General features: G+C 38.3%; 2 protein-coding genes across 10 annotated transcripts; one reads left to right on the forward strand and one right to left on the reverse strand.

Annotated features, from left to right (window-relative positions):
* Nucleotides 1–643: 643 nt before the first annotated feature.
* zgc:152830 (uncharacterized protein LOC767682 homolog) lies at nt 644–9932 on the reverse strand. The gene is made up of 16 exons (XM_041787381.1): nt 9817–9932; nt 9136–9177; nt 8756–8846; nt 8248–8396; nt 8040–8148; nt 7370–7497; nt 7177–7276; nt 6967–7042; nt 6774–6859; nt 4957–5061; nt 4672–4747; nt 4434–4552; nt 4253–4336; nt 4049–4106; nt 1256–1437; nt 644–1152 (listed from the first exon to the last, which is right to left on the reverse strand). Exons 1-16 carry the CDS (start codon nt 9825–9827, stop codon nt 1015–1017), a joined length of 1554 nt encoding a protein of 517 aa, XP_041643315.1. The 5' UTR covers nt 9828–9932; the 3' UTR covers nt 644–1014.
* Nucleotides 9933–10115: 183 nt separating this feature from the next.
* fahd2a (fumarylacetoacetate hydrolase domain containing 2A) lies at nt 10116–22539 on the forward strand. Of its 9 annotated transcripts, none has more exons than XM_041787389.1 (8): nt 10116–10409; nt 13184–13399; nt 14007–14223; nt 16709–16768; nt 16846–17008; nt 18801–18909; nt 19915–20002; nt 20682–22539. In XM_041787389.1, exons 2-8 carry the CDS (start codon nt 13230–13232, stop codon nt 20742–20744), a joined length of 870 nt encoding a protein of 289 aa, XP_041643323.1. In that variant the 5' UTR covers nt 10116–10409; nt 13184–13229; the 3' UTR covers nt 20745–22539. The 9 variants fall into 9 exon arrangements, with proteins under 9 accessions (XP_041643323.1, XP_041643319.1, XP_041643322.1 ...); XM_041787385.1 differs by having other exon boundaries at nt 10117–10409; nt 13128–13399; XM_041787388.1 differs by lacking the exon at nt 10116–10409 and adding an exon at nt 10427–10469.
* Nucleotides 22540–22555: the final 16 nt, after the last annotated feature.

Here is a 22555-nt window from a genome sequence, read left to right on the forward strand (position 1 = left end):
TGCAGACCACTTATTAGCTGCTACCTTCACTTTGCAGTCCAACTCATCCCAAATCATCTCAGTTTGGTCTAAGTCTGGTGTTTGTGGAGGCTAGTTCATCTGATGCAGCACCCCATCACTCTGTTTATTGATCAAACAGCCCTTACATAGTTTGGAGGTGTGTTTTGGAGTTATTGTCCTGTTGAAAAATAAATGATAGCCCCAGTAAGTGGAGGACAGATGGAATGGCATGTCCCTGCAGAATGCTGTAATAGCCATGCTAGTTGGGAGTGACTTGAATTTTTTCACCAACAGTGTCACCATCAAAGCTCCTCCTCCAGACTTCACGATAGGGTCCACAGGCGTACATAGAAACCATCCAGCCACCTCTTCTGCATCTCACAAAGACATGGCAGGTGGAAACAAAAATCTCAGATTTGGACTCATCAGACCAAAGTACAGATTTCCACTGGTCTTATGCCTATTCCTTGTGTTTTTTTTTTACCCAAGGACTTCTGTTCTTCTTGTTGCTCTTCCTCAGTAGTGTTTCTTTGCAGCCATTTGACCATGAAGGCCTGATAACTTGGGTATATTCTTCACACATCAGCAGAGACAAATTATAATATAAACAATAAAGTGCAGAATAATTAGAGAAAACACAGTGAACCTTTGATTTGTTTTTATTGGGGAGTGCTTGCTTTGACTCTTGGTGTCACTAATCACACAAATGTCCTCATGTTTGTGCACACATACAGATGTATAAAAAGATATTTGCTTTTCAAACTGCCATTAACCCCTGAGTATAAACAGATTGAGGCCACTTCAGAACAGGGTCATTTGACACATAGTGGGGATAGGATGAATATCACAAGATTTTAGAAAAGGAAAAAAAACATTGAAGCAGAGAAGCATTCTGGTGTAATTAGGAATCCATCACAAGTTACGGCAGGAATATGATCTATACAGTGTGTGGACGGTTACAAATTTGCTTTGGACTAAATTCAGGGGCTGTAGTCTTTTTTTTTTACACTGTGTTCAAAGACTATCAGACAAAATGTAGTTGGCAGCCATGGCGATGACTGGGGCTCCAGTTGGGACACCGGGGTAAGGACCGCTGGATCCTGCGATATCGACATGGGAGTATGGCAGAGGCCTGTCAGAATCCACACCATGCTGAAAAGAAAAATCAGTGTCAAGGTTAATGGTTACTTGTCTTTATTATCAACTCTCCATACTTGCAGATTAATAATAACTAATTGTGATAATGTGCAAGCACCTTGTCAAGCCCAGAGGCCATGATGAGGAAGGCTGCAGGGGTCTGATGTCCTCGAGGGGTTGCAGAGGACGGCAGGTTGTTAGACTGCAGAATATCCTCATATTCAGACTTGCCTTTGTGGAACTCGTAGTCCTCTCGTCTGATCATTGACACCTCAAACACGTCACCCAAAACATCTCCAGCTGCACAAAAGACAAACAAAATCACTTGCCATTTGCTTTACACAATAAAAAGGTTTTAGATGGGGTTTGAAGCATTTGATTTGATTCAATTAAAATAGGAACTCCTGCTATTTAAACCAAGGTAAACATTACTAAGAATAACAGGCCTACATACACTTGTTCTTGCCAAATGACCTAAAACTATCCATTATTACAACGGTGTATTAGGGCCACATTTAAAAAAGAAAATAAAGAGGATCTGTTAAATTTTAAGAAAAATCTTGAAATTCTCAAATTGAAAAAGTTGTTAAGTTATGAGAATTTTTTTTTACTTTAAAAGTTGTGAATGTACATGAACCAAAACTTAGAATTTAAGATTATAAAGTAAAAAAGTCAGAAATCAAACCAGTATTTTCAGTTTGGTTTCTTGTATATTTTTAACTTCACACTGTTGTAAATTTATGATTTTTAAAATCTTAAAAAAAGGAGCTAAAGACAAACACCTCTGTGCCTGTGCTATCTGATGAATTCTTAGACTAAAAAGTTCTTAATTTATCCCACAAGAAAAATGTGGAATAATAAAGGATAAACTTTAAAACAGATGCCACAGAAGTGAATAAAATCATCGTATCCTTACAGAACACAAAATGCAGGGATGTCTTTCAGCTCGATACCATGTTTATTAAAAAACAACAAAACATGTTAGTGCCACCAATCACTCACTTGATCAATCTATTAATTAAACACAATGTTTTTCCAAATGCCTGGAAGCAAGCCATTGTTACCCTGATCTTTAAGTCTGGAGACCATCATGATGCCAGTAATTTCAGACCAATAAGTATTCTTCCAGTGCTTTCAAAAGTTACTGAGAAGGTTGTAATCAAATGACTGACAACTTATCCAGCAGATAGCAACTTTGGTTTACATCCATTGCAGTTTGGCCTTTAGGCCCAATCACTCCACTGAAACAGCTGCTTTACATCTGATCGAGCAGATAAAATCTAAACTAGACAAAGGAGTGGCAGTTGGTGCCGTATTTTTAGATCTGAGAAAAGCATTTGACACAGTAAATCATATTGTTCTTATCCCTAACTTTCAAAATTCAATTTTTCATCCGAAACACTGCAATGGATGTCTTCTTTTTTATCTGATAGGATGCAATGTGTTAAAGTTAATGATGTATTTACTGATAATATTAAGTGTACAATGGATGTGCCACAAGGTTCTATTTTAGGCCCCCTTCAATTTAGTCTCTACATCAATGATCTGCCACAGGTGTGTCAAGGCATGGATCTGCAAATGTATGCCGACGATACTGTTTTATGTACCCATGCAAAAACTGCTGAACTAGCAGCTAGGAAGCTGACAGCAGCTATGGAAAGGATCACAGAGTGGCTTGACCAGTTATGCCTCAGCCTTAACATAAGCAAAACAAAAGGTATGCTCCTCTCTAAAACCAACAAGTCTGCCAGCAATGACATTTTTATAAAGGCTGAGAGGACTGAAATTGCGAGGGAGCTTAAATATTTTGGTGTAATAATTGATTCAAATCTTAATTAAGTCACATGTGAAAAAAATGACCCAAACCATCAGGTACAATCTGACACATTTTAGACATATTAGAGGTTGTCTTTTGATGGATGCCTCAAAGGCTTTCATGCACGAAACAGCCATTAAACCACTGGAATCTCTGTATAAACAAACCTTAAAAACTCTAGATAAAAAAATCTATGCAATATCACCATAGCAGGATTCTAGAAAAGCATCATCTGCTTAGCTTTGAGAATTTTGAACTGTTTTCTAATTTGTGTCATATGTTTAAAATTTTAAATGGCTTGGCTTCTCCCCTATTATGTCAATTTGTTAATTTTTGCCCTGAGCAGTCCATAAAATCCACCAGAATATCTTCAATAAGAGATTGTTCTGTGCCTTTTTGTCACACTGCTTGTGGTCAGTCAGCTTTCTCTGTAAAAGCCACGACTCAGTGAAACGCTCTCCCTGACAGCATTAAGAACTCTGATTCTATCAGAAGCTTCAAGAACAAACTCAAAAATCTACTGAAAGACACTCAACTCTGTAACCACTGATTTTATAACATCATTTTAAATATGACTGTGTGAATGTGTTTGTGGGTATGAGTGTATGTGCCTGTGTGGGTGATCTACAGCTCTGCAGCTTTGTGCTAATGTTTTATTTTGATTTCTTTGTGATATTTTACAACTGATGTTTTAATTGTGACCTGCCAAAGGACTGCCGATGTACATTAGCTTTATGCCAACTCTAGTAAAATGCATCAAGTGGAAATATTTATGTTTTTTATTGTACATAGTCCCTTTACTAATAAACAAACAAACAAATGAATAAATAAATAAATAAAACAAAGTAGGATTAAATCACATGAATACTTTGAGAAGATGTAGACCACTGCAACATATGATGTTGCTCACAAAAAATGTTGATCTATAAAATATTTTTTTTCAATAATAAGTTTATCACCAAGACCTGTAACTAATAGGGCATTTTTTTCAACCCCCTGACAGCACTACTCAAGAATATTTTGTGACATGTTAATTCCTCCTCTGATCAGAAACATAACTCTCCCAGTCAAATTTTATTCCTCTAATATTCTCACCTTTCTGCAACTGAGCTGCGTTGTTGTTGCGATGGGCCGGTCCATTATCCATGATGATCTACAAAAGACAATTCCAGACTGAACTTAGAACAAACAATGAATTCTGCAGCAAAAGGTAGTTTAATTGTTGATTTATAGATACAAACACCCCTTAGGGAGTTGTATTAATATGTTTATACTGTGTTTAAATTCTGCATTGCTCACAGAGTAGTTAGGTCCCATTGCTCTGATGGCGTGTCCTGTCAGAGTAGCGATGGTAAACAGCTGAGGAGCAGTCTCCTGTATGGCCTGCAGACACAGATAGCTTAAGAGAATCAGAAGGGGCAGACATGCAGAAAAGGGTGCACAATTTAGTTTAAAAAAATTATCAGCTGGATATTTTTACCTTCTCCTTCATCTCACAGAGCAGGTCCACCATCACCATACGACCCTCAGCATCTGTGTTTCCTACTCTCACTCTGCGACCAGCACGGGAAACCACCAGCTCATCAGCCACGTAGCACTCTGAGAAAAAACACATAGAAAAAACATGAAGAAATACAAACAGCTGAGCTGGGTAAAAGGAGTTATCTATGGAGAGGGAAATTTGAAAAAGTAACATATATAATGTTGATTGCACTGACCTGCTCCAACACTGTTCCTCACCATGGCCATGGAACCAATCACCTTCAAGTTTTCTGGCCTCAGCTTAGCTAATATCTAAAAAGGGTAAACTTTAAGTTTCAGTTTAGGTATAGTTTCTTACTGTTATGACAAATGAGGGAGATAAACCCTTGTTTTCTCTGGAGTGTAACTAAAACTATGGACTATGTTCATTTTTTACATCTGTATCTGAATACAGAGTCTGAGTCTTCAAGATGGATTTGCAGTAAAAGTATTTATTTCTCAGATGCAGAGGTTTCACTCACCTGGAAGAAGCCAGCGACGGCAGCAGCTCCACACTTGTCTCTGTGCATCCCTGCCATGACTCCACCAGCCTTGATGTCAGCTCCGCCAGTGTCATATGTGATGCCCTGGATATATGAAGTATGCAACAAATTATTTCATAAGCTTCCAGTTTAATGTAGACACTATAAATGGTATTTTTAGCTAATGCTTCAAATTGCACCCAACATACCATTTTGAAAACCTAAATCAGCCTAACATAATCCTTAAATGAAGACATTACTGGTCTGTTTAATAAAAGCTTGGATTTTGATTTTTAAAAAGCTGTAAGAAGTAATGCTTTTGAGTTGGTGATGGACTATATGCCCTGGCACTGATTATAACATCCACCACCATACCTGCCAACATTTAGGTTACAAAACACTAGGGACATGTGGCCCCACGATACGATATTATTAAGATACTTGGGTCATGATCCGATCTTGCGATTTTGAACATTTTGCAGTATTACGATACCAAATATTGCGATAAATTTCGATCTATACCATTTTTTCAACTGTTTAGCTGACTTGACATTAATCTTGCCCTCATGTTTGTCGTATTTCTGCAGTATTTTATTTTCATGTAGCGTTTCTTCCAAACCTCATTGGTCATGTCCATCTCATTTGTGCCCTGCTTGCATTCCTTATGTCCTTCCCCTGGTGCTGCCATTTTTGTTGTACTAACTTTCTCCTGCTCTATGACCGTCACCTCTGCTGATCTCACTGGACAAACAAATGTACAAGCTATTGATTTTATTTTTACATTATCATAGACTTCAGTTCATATTAGCAATTAATTTGAAAAAAGAAATCGATGCATGGTGAACGAGCGGTTACGATATATCACCGGACAAAATATCGCGGTACTATGGTGTATCGATTTTTTTCTCCAACCCCTACAAAACACAGGAGGTCTGGGGGGTTCAAGAAGAGCCCAGAGATGTGTCTCAATGCCATGCTTGTTCCATGTTTAGCTAAAGCAATTATGGACTTGATTAAGGATTATGAACAACAATTATCAATGTTTTAAGAGGAGGGCGATTTGTACTAGCTCTCCTTCAGATAAAACTTAAAGTATGCATGTCAAAATGGATTCTGGTAAATGATGATGCTAAGATAAGAAGCAAATGTTCTTCTATTGGTAAGCGTCAGGATTCACGTTGTTGACGTTTGGTGAGGCTGTCAAACTAGACGACGATGCAAGAAAAATTCTGACATGCTAGTCTTGTTGAAACGTGGTCATGGGGCATCTTTGATGCCTCGTTGATTGTGTCGTACTACAAGACCATTTGTCGTTCCCGATTTGCAAAATTGGACCCAAGGTTTGAGGATGAGCTCCAACGTTGAAGTAGAGCCAAAATTGATCATAATTAAATAAAAAATAAGCTAAAACGAGGCATTTTTGAAAAATTTAAAATACAAAAAGCAGTTGTAAAAAACAATTACAACATACCTGAAATTTAAAACAAAAGGTAAAAAGTAAATAAATATTAAAACTTACAAAAGATCCAAAATTATTAAAACCCTGGTGGGAACACATACATTTCTTTGAGAAGTAGGTCTGGAGGTCAGTTTTGTGCGAACAGATGCACCAAAGATCCTAGGGTCACAATACACCACTAATAGTTTTAGTATCTTTTATGGTTTTGACACTACATTGGTATAATTTCTGGGGCTGGTTGGTTGACATTTCTCTAAAATGTAATCACGTTTAAAGATAATATTATGTGAAAATAATTCAAGATCTATTCTAGGGGTACTAGTGGTTCAGGGACTGAAGTCTAAGAGCATCTTCCCACCTTTCCAACCAGCATGAGCGTCTTTGTGATCGGACCTGCTCCACAGTACTGCAGCTTGATGACTCTGCCCTGATGACGAGGCACACCTGCATTAAGAGGACATAATACTGAATAAACAATGTAAACTTTATACAAATTTAAGGTTATAATAATCCTTAAAGTCTGTGTCTATGCCACTAAAATGCTCTCATACAGTTGGCACAGCGGTTGACAGCAGCCAGACAGGGATACTCTCTCTCAAAAACTGCCAGGTCGCTCACCACTTCCACCTAGAAGCAAAAAACCCCCACACATATTCTCATGTTAGGGACCAGGAAAACATTTATAAGTTTTATTTAAGACTGAAATGGTTCCTTCACATGCCTCTGAATTTGTTTGCACACAAAACTTTGTTTCACAGTACCTGCACCGGGCTGTCCCTGAAGAGTTCCTGCACATATTTAGCCACACGAGGAGCAGCCATACGCTCAGGATCTGAGCCGCCAATGTCACGACATGCAAGTCTGAAGAAAGGAAACAGGTCAGCTGGTGAAGGAGTATTAACAGCACAGCATAAGAGAAACATCTTAAACGTATGTGTGACATACGCAACCCACCTCCCACTCTCCAGAGCATCAGCCAGCTCCACCAGCCTCCTCCCCTCTGCCTCCTCAGGTGCCCACAGCCCCAGAACACACACCTTGTACTCAGAGGGTTTGACTTTGGCCTCTCTTACTTCCAGGGGCTTTAGAGGGGAAAAATACATACGCCCTTTTTTAAATTTTACTTTATTGCTGGCATCTTATTACTAGAAACAGGCAAACGCAACCGAGATAGTCTTCTGTTTGAATATGTTGTATAATACATGGTGTCAGGAAACAATTCACGAGCAATAACATTTAAACACTGATAGAAATAATACATAACTAACACTCAAACCACAGAAAAGCACACCACTTCCCTATCTCTTTTGCTCAGTGCTCCTTCCCAGAGCAGCCAGTTCTCTCAATTTCCATTTGCAAAAGCTGATTCAGTTTGTGTTTCTTTGCCAACATGTTTTATTCCAAACCCAAAGAATATGTTTTATAAGAATCACATGCCAAAACATTTGTAAACACTTTGCAAAATTCCATATAAACAAAGTTATTATTATTATTATTATTATTATACTAAGCAGAATACATGATACTGCCTTTTTAAAAGTATTAACAAAGCCTAATTTCAGATAGTTAAAAAAAACTTTACTCTTGCAGATCCTCCTTAAAAGTATCTTAAGTAAGTTCTCACCATGTAGAGAGCCTGAAGGGCTCCCAGTGCAGCCACGATGGTACTGTTCTTGTAGTTCCTGTGAGGAGGGCAGACCAGAAGGGGGCGCAGCATACCTGTTTTTAAAGCCCTGAAAAGACAAATTAAAAAAACAGCAAAGAAACACTGAGATCAAAAAGCAACTTGAAACATCAAAGCAGAAGAAAACCTTCAGCTTCTGTGAACTAACCGTTTGACTCCGTTGAGTGCTGCATCACTGAAGCGCCTGACATCATCGTAGTCACGGTTAACAGGGCCAGTGGAGGCAAACACCAGGCGGTTCCCAGGCAGACCAGGGACCTTCAGGACCACCACCTCCTCCCCAAGACCACTGTCAACCTATAAGAGGGAGAGCACACCAAAGAGAAAACGCATCAGTGGAAAACAATGCTAACATGGCTGCAACTAGGGATCCAAAAATGCATCCTCATGAGAGTCCTTATGTTTTATACATTTCAAGCTAATCCACTTGTGACAAATAAGAGTATTTTTCTTCAAATCCTTCTTGCATATGTGCACAATTTCCCTCAGAAAGAAGGCACTGATGCAAAGGCCAGTCTCAAGATTTAGAGCATTAATACTCCTTTTCACAATAACACTATGACTCACAGTAATCAGTAAGTTTCTAGTCAAACAGAAGCAGTTACAAATGTGTCACTGGGTTTAATGGCTGCATGTGGAAGAAGAGCAGAGCTTACAGAGCTGTAGTCCTGCAGCGGTGCTTTCAGACACTCAAGCTCAGAGGGCAGCGTGTCATGGCTCTGGGTCACCAGCACAATGCCATCAAAACTGAGAAAGAGAGAAAAACATGAACTTAAAACATTTTAAAGTATTTAGATGTGGTGAGCTGGTGTTACTATGTTCCTCCAAGAGGTGATGAGCAAGTACTGCTGGGTATTTATATTTCAGATCTGGCTATGTCCAGTAGTTTTTTTTTTTTTTGGCTTTGTTCACTGGCTATAGTAGCTAAATGGAGAAAGGTTTCATATTGCTCTTCCACAGGGTCATCCAAGTTGCTTAAGCTGCCCCAAACCAGAACAGCTAAGTGGAAGCAAAGCATTTTTTCCCTTGTACTCACTTCTGGTTCTTGAGGTCTGCAGTCCATTCAAGGGGCTGGATGCTAAACAGAGAAAACACAGAAAGGAACAACACTTAATTCCTCTTTTATAAGCAAAGTCAGCAGCATTGTAGGACACAGAAAATCTATCTCTTAAAACACAGAGTACCTGGTATCAGTTTTTATAATGCAGGTTAATGATAACAGAGTGGGTCAAAGTTTTAAATCCTGCAAGACCTTTGAGATCTGCCTCTCTAAGCGTGTTACAGTCTGATTTCTGGTCTGACTGCAGTGAAAAAAAAACTTTATACGTTTTAGCTTGCACTTTTTAGGAAGCAGGGGATCACATGATAGCTCACACTCAGACTGAAAGTGAAATGTCAGCAGCAAAAAGGAGGATGGGCCCTTTATTTGGAAACTAAATCCAGAAAGTGCAACTTTGTGCAACATGCGAGAATCAAATTTCATACGTTGAGCTGTGCATGACTAAACTTAATGAAATAACGCGCTGGAGAAAAAATGGATAACTATTTGAATTACTTAATTGAACTAAATCAAGAAAATATGAAGAGTTAAGAATAGTGCTCTAAAACCCCCATCTCCTCTATTTCTCCCCTAAGTGCGCGCGGAGCTGCAGTCAGCTGCCAGTTAGAAAACGTTAACCCAGCAGTGATGTTGAACTAAATCCTTCCTAAATCTCACCTGGTGCACATTTTCGGTCCTCCTCCTCCGGTGTCCTCTTTGTGAAAGAGACAGCTGAACGCCGATGATCAAAGATCCTTCCCTTCCCGGGTGATCACATGACCCGTTTAGTTGAACTCGTGACGCCTTCGCGAGCTTAATGTAGCTCGTCATTACAACAATCCAGCTCGCTTAACGTGATGTATTTTCTATAGCAAGAATAGTGTTATTGGGTAAAACAGTCTTTACAAATATCGGATGCTTCTTGTTTTTTCCCATCTGAGCGACAAAACTGTTAAGTGGTATACTATTTCGAAAATATACGGACTGGTAGAGTGCAGCTATATGAAAGTTCAATGTTTCCACTGTACGTAAAGGCGCAGATTTGTTATGTAGGGAATTGTAGTTTTTAAAGCTGATAAAAAATGGCCAAAATCATAAATAAGACGAGTGCGTTAACAGTAAAATACGTAGTACTTGAAATCATAGTTTTAGTATCAAAACTTGATTCATTTATCTACTTTAGCTGAACATTTTACCTCGTTTCAACCAGGGCTGATCTTTTGAACTACAAATCTAACCGGAAGTAGAGTTCTCCGTGGCGAACACGAAAGGTGAGTATTACCAAAGGCGGTGCAAAGTGCAAGCAAGAAAACCAGGGTTTTCAGGAGCAGGTTAGAGTCACTTTCCTGTTGAAACTGATCTTTAATTCCAGGTAAAAACCGAACTGCACAGCTACAGGTCGAGCAGCAGGTAGGCAGAAGTTTCAAACAGCTGCAGCGCCTGCAGCAAACCTCTGTACCCTGAATATGATTGATAGCTTTATTATCAAGTGATGGCAGATAACGACGAATGCAGGTTTGAGTAGACATTCCCAAAATCATCGCCTTGCCCTATTTGGCAGTCTGCTTTTGATAAACCAGTTTCGGTGTAGTGCTAAGTTGGCTGACAGATGCTAAACTAACATGGGATTTAATTACATGGTAAGAAGTCAAAACTGAATCTCTCATCATTGTCTGTGCAAAATGTATGAGAAAAAAATGCTAGTTTTTTATGCTTTGCTCTGCTTAAACCGTTTTAAACTTGAGGTTTAGGACTTAAAGGTGAACAAACAACAAACCTGAAGATGTCAATTTGGCCTTAAGAAAGTTTCAAGGACAAACAAACTGATTATCAAAAAATATCTTGAGTTGACTTCAATTTGTGTGTAGGTGCCAGCAGGTGTTGAAACAGTACTAAAATACTGTACTCAAGTCAAACCAAATGAAAAATGACTTAAGGAGCAGTAAAACTACTGAATTACTTATTACTCTCTTAGTAACCTACACAAGTTTTAGTAGGAAGTAGGGCTGAATGATTTTGGAAAATAATCCTATTGCAATTTTTTTCCCACAATATTGCAATTGTGATTTGATATGCGATCATGAACTTTCTTTTATTCCTCAACAAGGGTTGAACAATTCCTTAAAAGTGTCTAATCCTGATGATTTTGACTCATATTACAAATTGGATATGGATTATTGCATTGAAGGGTTTTTTGTCATTTTTATATTTAATAAGAAAAAAGTACAAAAATGAAGAAGGTAGGATTTTTTGTAGCCTATTCTAAAAAATGACACCTGAATGATTGCATGATATGTCATGCATAACATCTCCTTTGCAAAAAAGTTTGAAACTGGTATTTTGACACAAATATCAGGTCAAAGAAATATTAAACCTTTTGTAATTTGAAAATTGAAGCAGGCCACATTGCGATTTAATCTAATTTTCAATAAATTGTCCAGGTCTAGTAGGAAGTAATTCATTGAAGTTTACCTAAAAGTCTGAACAGTTCCTTTAACCCTTTAAAACCTGAGTTTCTGGACTCTTTTCTTATTTTAACCATAAAAGGCCCAGAAAAATGTCCTGTGAGTACATGCTTTTGCCCATTTTTCCACAATACTTAGAACTTTTAATATATGACAGTTATTTACATTTAACTGCACGTTGGGACTTCTGGTTTGTAGATGAGACTGTAGACAGCTAAAACGAGGAGCTCCGGGCCGAATAAGTTTAAAAAACGGAGAAAACCCTTTTAATCATAACTCGACAATGGAAAAATAATTAACATGTATAAAACACATTTTACTGCATGTTAAGAGTGTTTTAACTGTTTAAAATGAAAAAAAAAAACCACAAAAACGGGGGAAACTTATACTAGAATCTTAGTGAGAAAAGGGGAAATTACAGTAATAACCACATGCTGGCTGTGAAGCACAGTTTCTCAGCTTTCAGAAACTGTTTGAATTTTTCCGATAGCACAGTCATGCAATTATGGTCATACATAGTGTGCTTCAACAGGATTTAAAGGGTTAATACCTCTGGGGGTGCTGCTGAAAAGTAAAATAAGGTCTCTCCTCCATGTGCAGGACTAAAACAAGGGAAATTAATTCCCAACCATGCTGTATAAATAAGAGAACACCTTTAAAATAAAGTGCAATGCAAAACAAGTTTTGGATGTGATGTGGATGGAAAACTTGGACCTGTTTTTTTTTAACACAATAGTTTTTTAGTTTTTCACGCAGTAAAGGAAATCAGTTTAAATGTAATGACTTCAAGCAAGGTACTGTGATAGGATTTGAGCTTTGCAACAAGACTGTTGATTAAATTCAATCCCTGTTGGATATTCCACAGTCATCTGTCAGGGATATTAATAGAAAGTGGAAGCATTCAGTAACAACAGATACTCAGCCACAAACTAAACCAAGTAAAGTCACAGAGCTGGGTCAGCGACTGCAAAGCATGTGGTGCATTAAAGTCCTCAACACTCTGCTAAAGAGGTCTGAACTTCCAATGATATTAATGTCAGCACAAAAACTGTGGAGCAGTGGAAATGTCTTATAAGAAAACATATCGGACAATGCTATGCTTCCAACCTAGGTTGCAACAGTTTGGGGAAGGCCCTTTTCTATTCCAACATGACTGTGCCCCAGTGCACTAAACAAGGACTATGAAGACATAGTTTGCCGAGTTCAGTGTGGATGAACTTGACTGGCTCGCATAGAACCAGACCTCAACCACATCAAGCACCTTTTGGATGAACTGGAACAGAGATTGCGAGCCAGGCCTTCTGGTCCAACATCAGTGCCTCAGCTCATAAATGCTCAACAGAATGAATGGGCACACATTCTCACAAAACACTCCAAAATCTTGTGGAAAGCCTTCAGTGAAGAGTGGAGTCTTTTAGAGCTGCAAAAGGGGTCCAACTCCATATTAAAGTGCATGTATTTGTGTACATTATTGCAGGCCCTGTTCCTTGGCTCCTCACATTTCTCTTCTTTTCCCCTTGACAGATGAGACTACTTTTTGTCCGCTCCTCTTCTACCATTAAGACTTTATTCTCTCACAGACCAGAGGTAAATCCACAGAGGTGGCGAGGACTGAGCGGTGCAGCAATGCGTCTGGTGCAGTTTCACAGACGTGGTGACACACGAGGCATCAGAGTGGGAGTGGAGCTCGGTGAGGGGCTCAATGTGGTGGATCTGAAAGCGTTTGACCCCTCTCTCCCCTCAACAATGAGGGAGCTACTGGAGCTGGGAGATGAGGGTCTGCAGCGTGCACAGAGGTAAAACACACTGTTATGTTATTTTACAACTGAATATTTTTTAGTGTCTTTTGACTCTACTGTTGATAATTTTTCCTCTTGAATGATCACCATCTGTTGTTAATCTTTCCCATGCTCATTGTGTGAGCTCATCAACTTCACAGTTACCATAATCTCTGAAAATAATCACCTTTTCTCTGATAAATGTCATCTTCTCCATCAACAACCTCCTGATTAATCACCCTCAGCTTTTCTGAATAAATCATCATCCTAAATCATCTTTAAGCCAGCATCCTGGGCTTGTTTTATCATTTTCATAAATCATGCATGCAATGGGGGAAAAACAAGCATTTCCCTCAATCACCTTGACAAATCAGCAACTTCTTCCTATTTTTTAACTTATATATAATATTTTTCCTTAATCTACATAACTAATGAATCCCCTCCTTTTTCATGACAATCTTGAAGATCATTAAAATCATCTTCCTTCGCTTTTCTAGAAGCATCATCTCCCTAGGTTACACAAATTACTTCCCTCACTCTGAATCTCATCATCTATACTTTGTTATCATTTTGTTTTCATGTGTTCTCAATCTTCATCTTGTAACAGACTCCTCCTCTTCTTTAGGGCCTTGTCCTCTGGTCAGTGTGTGGTTGAGCGATCTGACATCCAGCTGCTCTCTCCCGTGTTGGCTCCAGAGAAGGTGGTGTGTGTGGGTATGAACTATCGAGACCACTGTCTTGAACAAAATGCCCCCATCCCCAAAGAGCCAATCATCTTCAGCAAATTCCCGAGTGCCATTACTGGACCATTCGACAACATCCTGCTGCCATCAGAGAGCCAGGTGAGTAAGTCCAAGAACTTTATAGGTTAACCCTTTTACTTCTAGCGCGTTGACGACGCGCTGTTGAAGCACACTTTACATGACCATAATTGCATGACCGTTTGTGCTATCGGAAAAAATTCAAACAGTTTCTGAAAGCTAAGAAACTGTGCTTTACAGCCAGCATGCGGTTATTTCTGTAATTTCCCCTTTTCCCACTAAGATTCTAGCATAAAGTTCCCCTGTTTTTTTGTGTTTCTTCATTTTAAACTGTTAAAACACTTAACATGCAGTAATATGTAAATAACTGCCATATACTAAAAGTTCCAAGTATTGTGGAAAAATGGGCAAAAGCACGTACTCACAGGACATTTTCTGGGCCTTTTATGGTTAAAATAAGAAAAGAGCCCCGAAACTCAGTTTTAATTTAAACAGTTAAAAAAAAAACACTTTTTAAACATGCAGTACATTGTACACAACTGCCAGATATTAAAGTACTCTAGAATAATGGGCAAAAGCACTTACAAGACACTTTCTGTGCCATTTATAGTTAAAATAAGAACATGTCCAGAGGCTCAGGAGTTTAAGGGTTAAAAAAGGGATTAAACTGTGGAAGCACACTGCAACCATGTGAGGTTTTTTTGTTTTTCTGAGTTCTTGCCTCTTTGTTAATCACAGAAGTTCTCATGCAGATGATTTAAGGGAGCAAACATGCCCTGACTGTTTAGTTTAATTAAGTTTTATTTTTGTTTTCGCTGGAAACATTGGGAGCCCTCTGTCACAGGGGTGAATTTATATTAAAAACCCTTTAATTTACAAGTGTATGGTAAACCAAAATTACTTTGATATGTAAGCTATAATTTTTCTAAGTTTTGGACTAGTTAAAACAGACAGGATATGTTTAATAAGGTGTGTTTGCCCAATAATCAGGATATAATGAAACTTAAAGCAAGGATTAATTGTTTTCAGCACTGCAGGTTGAAGTTTTTCACTATTTCTTTGTGGGAAACAAAGGGCTTTACACTGAGGACCATATTTTTTAGTTGGGACTCAAAGATGGTCTCTCCTCCATGTGCAGGACTAAAACAAGGGAAATTAATTCCCAACCATGCTGTATAAATAAGAGAACACTTTTAAAATAAAGTGCAATGCAAAACAAGTTTTTGATGTGATGTGGATGGAAAACTTGGACCTCTGTTTTTTTTAACACAATAGTTTTTTTTAGTTTTTCACCCAGTAAAGGAAATCAGTTTAAATGTAATGACTTCAAGCAAGGTACTGTGATAGGATTTGACCTTTGCAACAAGACTGTTGATTAAATTCAATCCCTGTTGGATATTCCACAGTCATCTGTCAGGGATATTAATAGAAAGTGGAAGCATTCAGGAACAACAGATACTCAGCCACAAAGTAAACCAAGTAAAATCACAGAGCTGGGTCAGCGACTGCTAAAGCATGTGGTGCATTAAAGTCCTCAACACTCTGCTGAAGAGGTCTGAACTTCCAATGATTTTAATGTCAGCACAAAAACTGTGGAGCAGTGGAAATGTCTTATAAGAAAACATATCGGACAATGCTATGCTTCCAACTGAGTTGCAACAGTTTGGGGAAAGCCCTTTTCTATTCCAACATGACTGTGCCCCAGTGCACTAAACAAGGACTATGAAGACATAGTTTGCCGAGTTCAGTGTGGATGAACTTGACTGGCTCGCATAGAGCCTGCAGGTTGAATTTTTTCACTATTTCTTTGTGGGAAACAAAGGGACCATATTTTTTAGTTAGGACTCAAAGATGAGGGGATTATGCTGAGTTTTTAATTTTAACTAGCTGATGGGCTATATTTTATTATCCTTAACAGTAGTTTGTGGATTAATGGTTTAATGAATCTCTTTTTTCACTGCCAAAAGGTATGAAGATGTTAAGAGCAAGAACAAAATCTGATGATGATGCACTCAATGTGGAAATACCAAAAACTTCACTTCCTCAAATATTCCCTTAATATTAGGTGCATACTTCACTTCTGGTGCCTTTTCAAAATGTCCATTTTGACAGCAGGAATAAACATGTTTACAGTGTGGAAGAAAAAATGTAAGGGGAGCTGGTAAACCAGTGCAGTGAAAACTAGAATGGCCATCTGAGGCGGCAGACCCATGCCTAAGCAGCGCCACCGAGGAACTCACACTCCCATTGATTACTATGGTGTTCAAAATTTTGAAGTCCGAGAAAAACCGAACGGGTGTGCGGATCATCACCAAAATCTAATTGATTCTTCCCTGTCACTATCCCAATATTCCTTGAAAGTTTGGTGAAGATAAGACTTTCTGTTCTCGAGTTATCTTGTACACATACAAACAAACAAAGATACGGAACCTTTTACATAACCCCCCTGCCGATTTCATTGGTGTGGGTAAATATGATTATACATAAATAGGGGTGTGGCTTAGTTGACTAACAGGTGCTTTTTGATGGTTTGTCTGCTTCTTTCCTTTTTGCTCTACAACTGCAGGAGGTGGACTGGGAGGTGGAGCTGGCCTTTGTGATTGGACGAAGAGGAAAACATATCAAGGTGAGCATCATAACATCACCTCTAAAGGCCTGATCCTCTTCAATTCTGACTCTATGTCTACTCCTCTGGTTGTTCAGGAGGAAGACGCTCTCTCCTACGTGGCTGGGTTCACTGTGGCCAATGACGTGAGTGCGCGGGACTGGCAAATGAATCGCAACGGAAAGCAGTGGCTGCTGGGAAAAACGTTTGACAGCTTCTGTCCTCTTGGGCCTGCATTAGTGACCACTGATGCTTTGAAAGGTGAGGGAACAAGAAACTGAGCAGGAAGAGATGGGAGGAAAAAATAGGTCAGTCGATTATCTGTTATAGAGAAAGGTGTAATCAAACACATGGAGGCTACTTGAAAATATGGATCTTTAAAATTATGATCAACAACAGTGTTTTTATCAAACATTTTTTTAAATCACTGCACAAATCTAAGTGTTGTAGTTTTAACCGGGTAAATGTGTGCCATCCTTTTAGCTCACTTGTTTCTTATCATCAAGCCTCAACAGTCTCAGTCAAATAAATTCAAATGTCTTTCTTTGAAACAGCACCAAAAAAACTCAAGACTGAGCAACAGTTTTTGGCAAATTTGAGGTCAAATATCTCATTACATTAAGTGTAAGCCACATTCACCTAACAAGTCTGAAAAAAGATCTTATTTCTAAAAACTTGTCACTCCACTGTTCATCTTCCAACACTGGCTTCCAGTTGCAGCTCACATCAAACTCAAAACTAATCATTGTTTACAAAGCAGTAACTAAAACTGCTTCTGTTTACCTGGAATCCCGTATGCAGGTCTACAGTCCTTCTTGCTAAACTCCACCTGGACCTACATGAAAATTTTTTTATTTCTATCAAAAATTAACATAACTCAGTGGTATTCATTGATAAAATCCCTGCAGATTGGGTCTATGCATGCCTGTTCTTAACAAAAGACCTTTGCATAAACCACCCAGTAAATGTTTTACTACGATTTTTGCAAATACATGCAAGTCTAATTGTGACAGCACCAAGGCACACAAACCTTTGCACTCTCCTTCCCAGGATAGGTGTTTAGTGGGTCTGAGAGAAAATAGAAACATTAAAAATTTGAAAAGAGGTACGAGCTAAAGACAGTATGAGGCCATGGAAACTCTGGTGACATATTGGGACTAAGTACCCAAGTTTGGTGACTAAGCCACAGGAGTTTTCTTGACAGGAAGTTTAGAGAATTTCAGTAACAGAAGAAAGAACAGTGACATTAAGCACTTTAAACCTCTGTGAGAGCAGGTTTTGTGCATTGACAATGATCAAAGCCAAGTATGGGCCAAAGCTGAAGATGAGGATCATCTTCAGCGCAGTGCTACGCTGCATCAACTGCATAGATGCAGACTCATTGTTTCCACTGAATTAATTGTGAGCATAACAATAAGAAAATATTGTTCGTTAGTTTATTACCAAAAGCAATGAACTTATTCCCTCAGAAAGGGAGTAATTTAAAAAGTATGCAGAAAAAATGTTAAAAATCTCCTAAAAATGTCTTAAGGTGAGACGCAGATACTTCGAAACAGTTGTTTAAAAACTTTTGGAGCCTTTTTTTCTTATTAGGATGGGGATGGAACATGTATTATGTTCTCTCAGCTGAGGCTCTCTCTCACTCAGCTCTAAGCTTGAATTCCTCACAGAAAAGGCAGCTATAAGCTAACAGGTTAAACCTAGGTGTTGACTTATTGCAGGAACTGACCTTTGCATGTTATTAGATGATGCCCTTTCAGGCTGCTGCTTTATTTCTGATGGCCCTGACTAACAATGATGTAGAGTTCCAGTTCAGTTGCACCACAGTCATTTGTAGCTCATAGATGTTTGTGCCCTTGTTTCTGTAAAAAAAACAAAAACAATAAAAACACCAACAGAAAACAAATAAAACAAACTTACTTTCTTATGAATGAAACCCTTTTGGTAAAGTCAGTGTTATTCTTAATATAATGTAGTGTGCTTATGTGGCATCCTAGGGTCAAAGTCATATGGAATATTAACGGTGCTATTATTTGTACTGTTCTTCCTCCAGATCCTCACAACCTTGCTATTCGCTGTCTGGTAAACGGAGACACCGTCCAGAGCAGCAACACTGATCAGATGATCTTCAAAACAGAGGCACTGGTTGCCTGGGTTTCAAAGTAAGCTCACTCAGTGCAATAACTCTCCTCATAACATTGTTGTTTGCCTCAAAAAAGACATTTTTGTTCAAAATGTTCGAAGAACTTGTACATTTTTCTGCTTCAGTTACTTTTAAGTTTGTGTTAAGGAAATTATTCAAATATAACTGTGTCAGACAGTCTGCAAAAAGAGCACTGTGTGAGAAAATGACCCTTGTTCAATGCAGACTCAAGCTGAAATTACACACTTCAGCTGAGACTTCTCTATTACTGGGGCTGAAAGTCATTTGCCTTAAAGTACCCTGATCTACTGGAGTCTCATCTGATCAGATTATTGGACATAAAAGCATCTCCATTCTTTTTTCTGGAAATGATAAACTTACATGACCGTGAAAAAGTACTTTTATAGTCACCAAGGTTGTCAATTTTTTAAAATACTTTGCAGGAATGCATCTCTTAAAACAATACAATCACCATTAATGATTGGTAAAATCCGAAACTTTAAAAATGATAGATCTTCAGTCATTTTCTTTTTTTGTTGTGAGAAAAAGATGGTTTACTCATATTCACAAGTACACAAATACTGATGTTTCTCAAATCTTTTTTAAGTCTTAAAACAATATATAAGTTATGATAATGTCTCACACAGCACAGTGTGCAGGCTACTAGTAACAGAAAAAAATCTTTTTATAATTTTCATAAGACAGTATTTAAGCGTAAGAGGAATGAGTCCACCAAAATTTGCAAGTACACTCCTGCACACTCACTGAAATGCATAAAAACATTTGCAATGTTTCGATAAGCATTGCCAGTGTCTTTGTACAATTCTGAAAGTGTGTGAGAGTATATCTACAGTTTCTGATGATTAAAAACAGGAAACAACCAAGCATCTCATTCTTAGGAAATCTGTGTTGCTATGGGATCAAAATAAGTACACAACCCTAACAGCCACGAATGTGGATGCATGGTAATTTTGTTTAGTAATGCTGTTTCCTGCTCCTTACTCTGTTTTGTTATTCCTGTCAGGTTTGTGACTTTGACTCCAGGCGATGTGGTTCTGACAGGCACTCCTCCGGGTGTGGGTGTGTTCAGAAAGCCACCTGTCTTCCTCAAGGTGACTTCAGGCATCAAAACGACACTAATTTTTAGAAGTAGAGCTTGTCTTTCCAAGTTCTTGTGCCTGTTGAGGCAGAATAAATGCTTTAATTTCACTTCAGCTGAAAGACTATAAAATCTAAAGATTTTGTGTGGGAGAGTTTAAAGGGCTATGCAGAGTTTTTGACTTAGTACCATTATCTGCACTCACTGATCACTTCATTAGGTTTACTGGTCTAAATACAAATGTCAAATCAGCCAGTCACATGGCAGCAAATGTTTCATTTAGGAATGTAGATATGGCCAAGATGATCCAAGAAGTCCAAACTGAGCATCAGAAGAGGAAAGAAAGGGGGATTGAGTGACTTTGGTGTGTATATATCAGCAGAACGGCAAAAATCCCACATGGTGGATCCCTGGTAAATTGCATGAAAGTGAGCCAGTCCAACAACCATGGCATACTCCAACTCACTTAAATCCCCTTTCTTCTCCCCTCTGACGCTCAATTTGAACCTCAGCAGATTATCTGGACTATGTCTTATTCCTAAAGCTACAGGTTACTGCCACGTGATTGGCTGATTAGATACTTGCATTAAAAGAGCAGTTTAGAAAGGTAAATCTAATGAAGTGGTCTGTAAGTTTAGACTTCTTTGAAATAAATATATTTTAACTAACATTTTGACTTTTTTTTCTTACAGAGAGGAGACATCGTTGAGTGCCAAATAGACCAGATAGGCTCCATAATCAACAAAGTGGTCTGAACTCTCGACCTGCTGAAAAACAAATTCAATTTATTAATCAACCTCCACATCTGATTGAGCGCTTCACACTACTACAAAATGATTCATATATTATTTGTTGTTGGACAGGATATGTGATTGTATAAAAACAATATTTGTTTCATCCATGATGATGCTTCTCTACAGGATATTCTAGTCACTGGGCGGTAGATAAACATGGCACTTTTACTGTACCAAACATAATTACATGACTCAACATGACGTTTTTTCTGCTCGACCCTGGTCACTGAGTCATCACCAGCTGTAAATATAACCTCTTATTAGAGGCCGCTTACTCATGCTCACTACAGAGTACTGTAAACCCCTCGACCCTTTCTGATACATGCAAAATCAAACATATTTCCTGATATGATAATTAAGGACGATAAACTGTAGAATACACATTTCTACCCGGAGTATCTTAACAGCCTCCTCTCATAACATAGAAACAAATTCCCAGCGACTATTAGGATTTATTCAATCTAAAATCTGCCTCAATTAGAATTTGTCTGTTGTTGCCAAGGAGAAAATTATTCCTTATTAATTTCATCTGCCAGCTATAGCCAAGGCCAGAGGGATTAGATTAGATTAGATAGATACTTTATTGATCCTAAAGGAAATTTAAGTTTCAGCTGTTCCATTACACACAAAATAAGGGTTAGGGAAAAAAATAGAATAAAATAGGAACAATTGCAACAGCTCAGGTGGGGAAATGTGAAAAGGGTACTTTAGCGAAGTAAGTACAGGGGTGCAAAATTATAAAGAAATATAGATAATGTACTAAATTGTTTAGGTGATCTGTCTGTCTGGGCCATTTTTGTGAACATGATATTTCAAGTGTGCTTTGAGGTGTTTTCTTCAAACTTTGCTCAAATGTCCACACTGACTCGAGGATGACCTGACTAGATTATGGAGGTCAAAGGTCAAGGCCATTAAATGGAGGCCTAGAAATTTCAAAGTCTGAAACACTTTTTACAAAACTTGAAACAGATTGACCAAGTCTGCTTAAAAACAAAATTGAAAACAGAATGAAGCTTCTCTTGGATTTGAGGTTTAACTGATTTGATTTCCAGGAACAAAAGATGGAATTTGATCAATTTTACCCCCATCCAATCAAAATTTTATTCCTAAACATTCAATTACACCAGTAAAGACATCATTTTTACCAATTCCCTGGCACAAAAACCACCCAGCCTTTCTTCTTTACCATCACTCCCTTTCACTGCCTGGCAATTGTCTACCTTTTAGAGGCACACAACCACCAAACCATAGTTCTAGTTTTTACTAAAGCATCTAAAGCTGGCTCATTCTTCCGCTGAAACAGCTTTATTCAAATTAAACAGACCCATTTACATTCTGCAGTATAGTGATGGGGTGAATTGTTGTATCTGCTGCGTTTGAGTGATCATTGAGTAACTTAATGCATGAAATAATGTGAATTAACATCCTGCACTGCCTCACAGATTGAAAACAGAACAACTGGGTGATGAATCATTTCTTGAGAACACTTTGACATGCAAACCGTAAGACCTGCTGTGACACCTCTGCCTCCGCCACCCTGAAATTAACATGATTTTTCTACATGTGCAAACAAAAAAAGGCCGACGGTCAATCAGGTACTTTATATTCAATGAAATGGTGTGAATAATAGGAAATCTTAACCCTTTGAAAGAAAAAGTGATTGTTTATGTGAGAGGTTATTTCGTGCCTTTAGAAATGGTGTATGCACTAAAAGTAACACTCTTTCATTAAAAGTGTACTGCAATGTTCCTACAGACATGAAGGTTTAAATG

Source organism: Cheilinus undulatus, linkage group 5 (assembly GCF_018320785.1).
Source record: "Cheilinus undulatus linkage group 5, ASM1832078v1, whole genome shotgun sequence".
Lineage (NCBI taxonomy): Eukaryota > Metazoa > Chordata > Actinopteri > Labriformes > Labridae > Cheilinus > Cheilinus undulatus.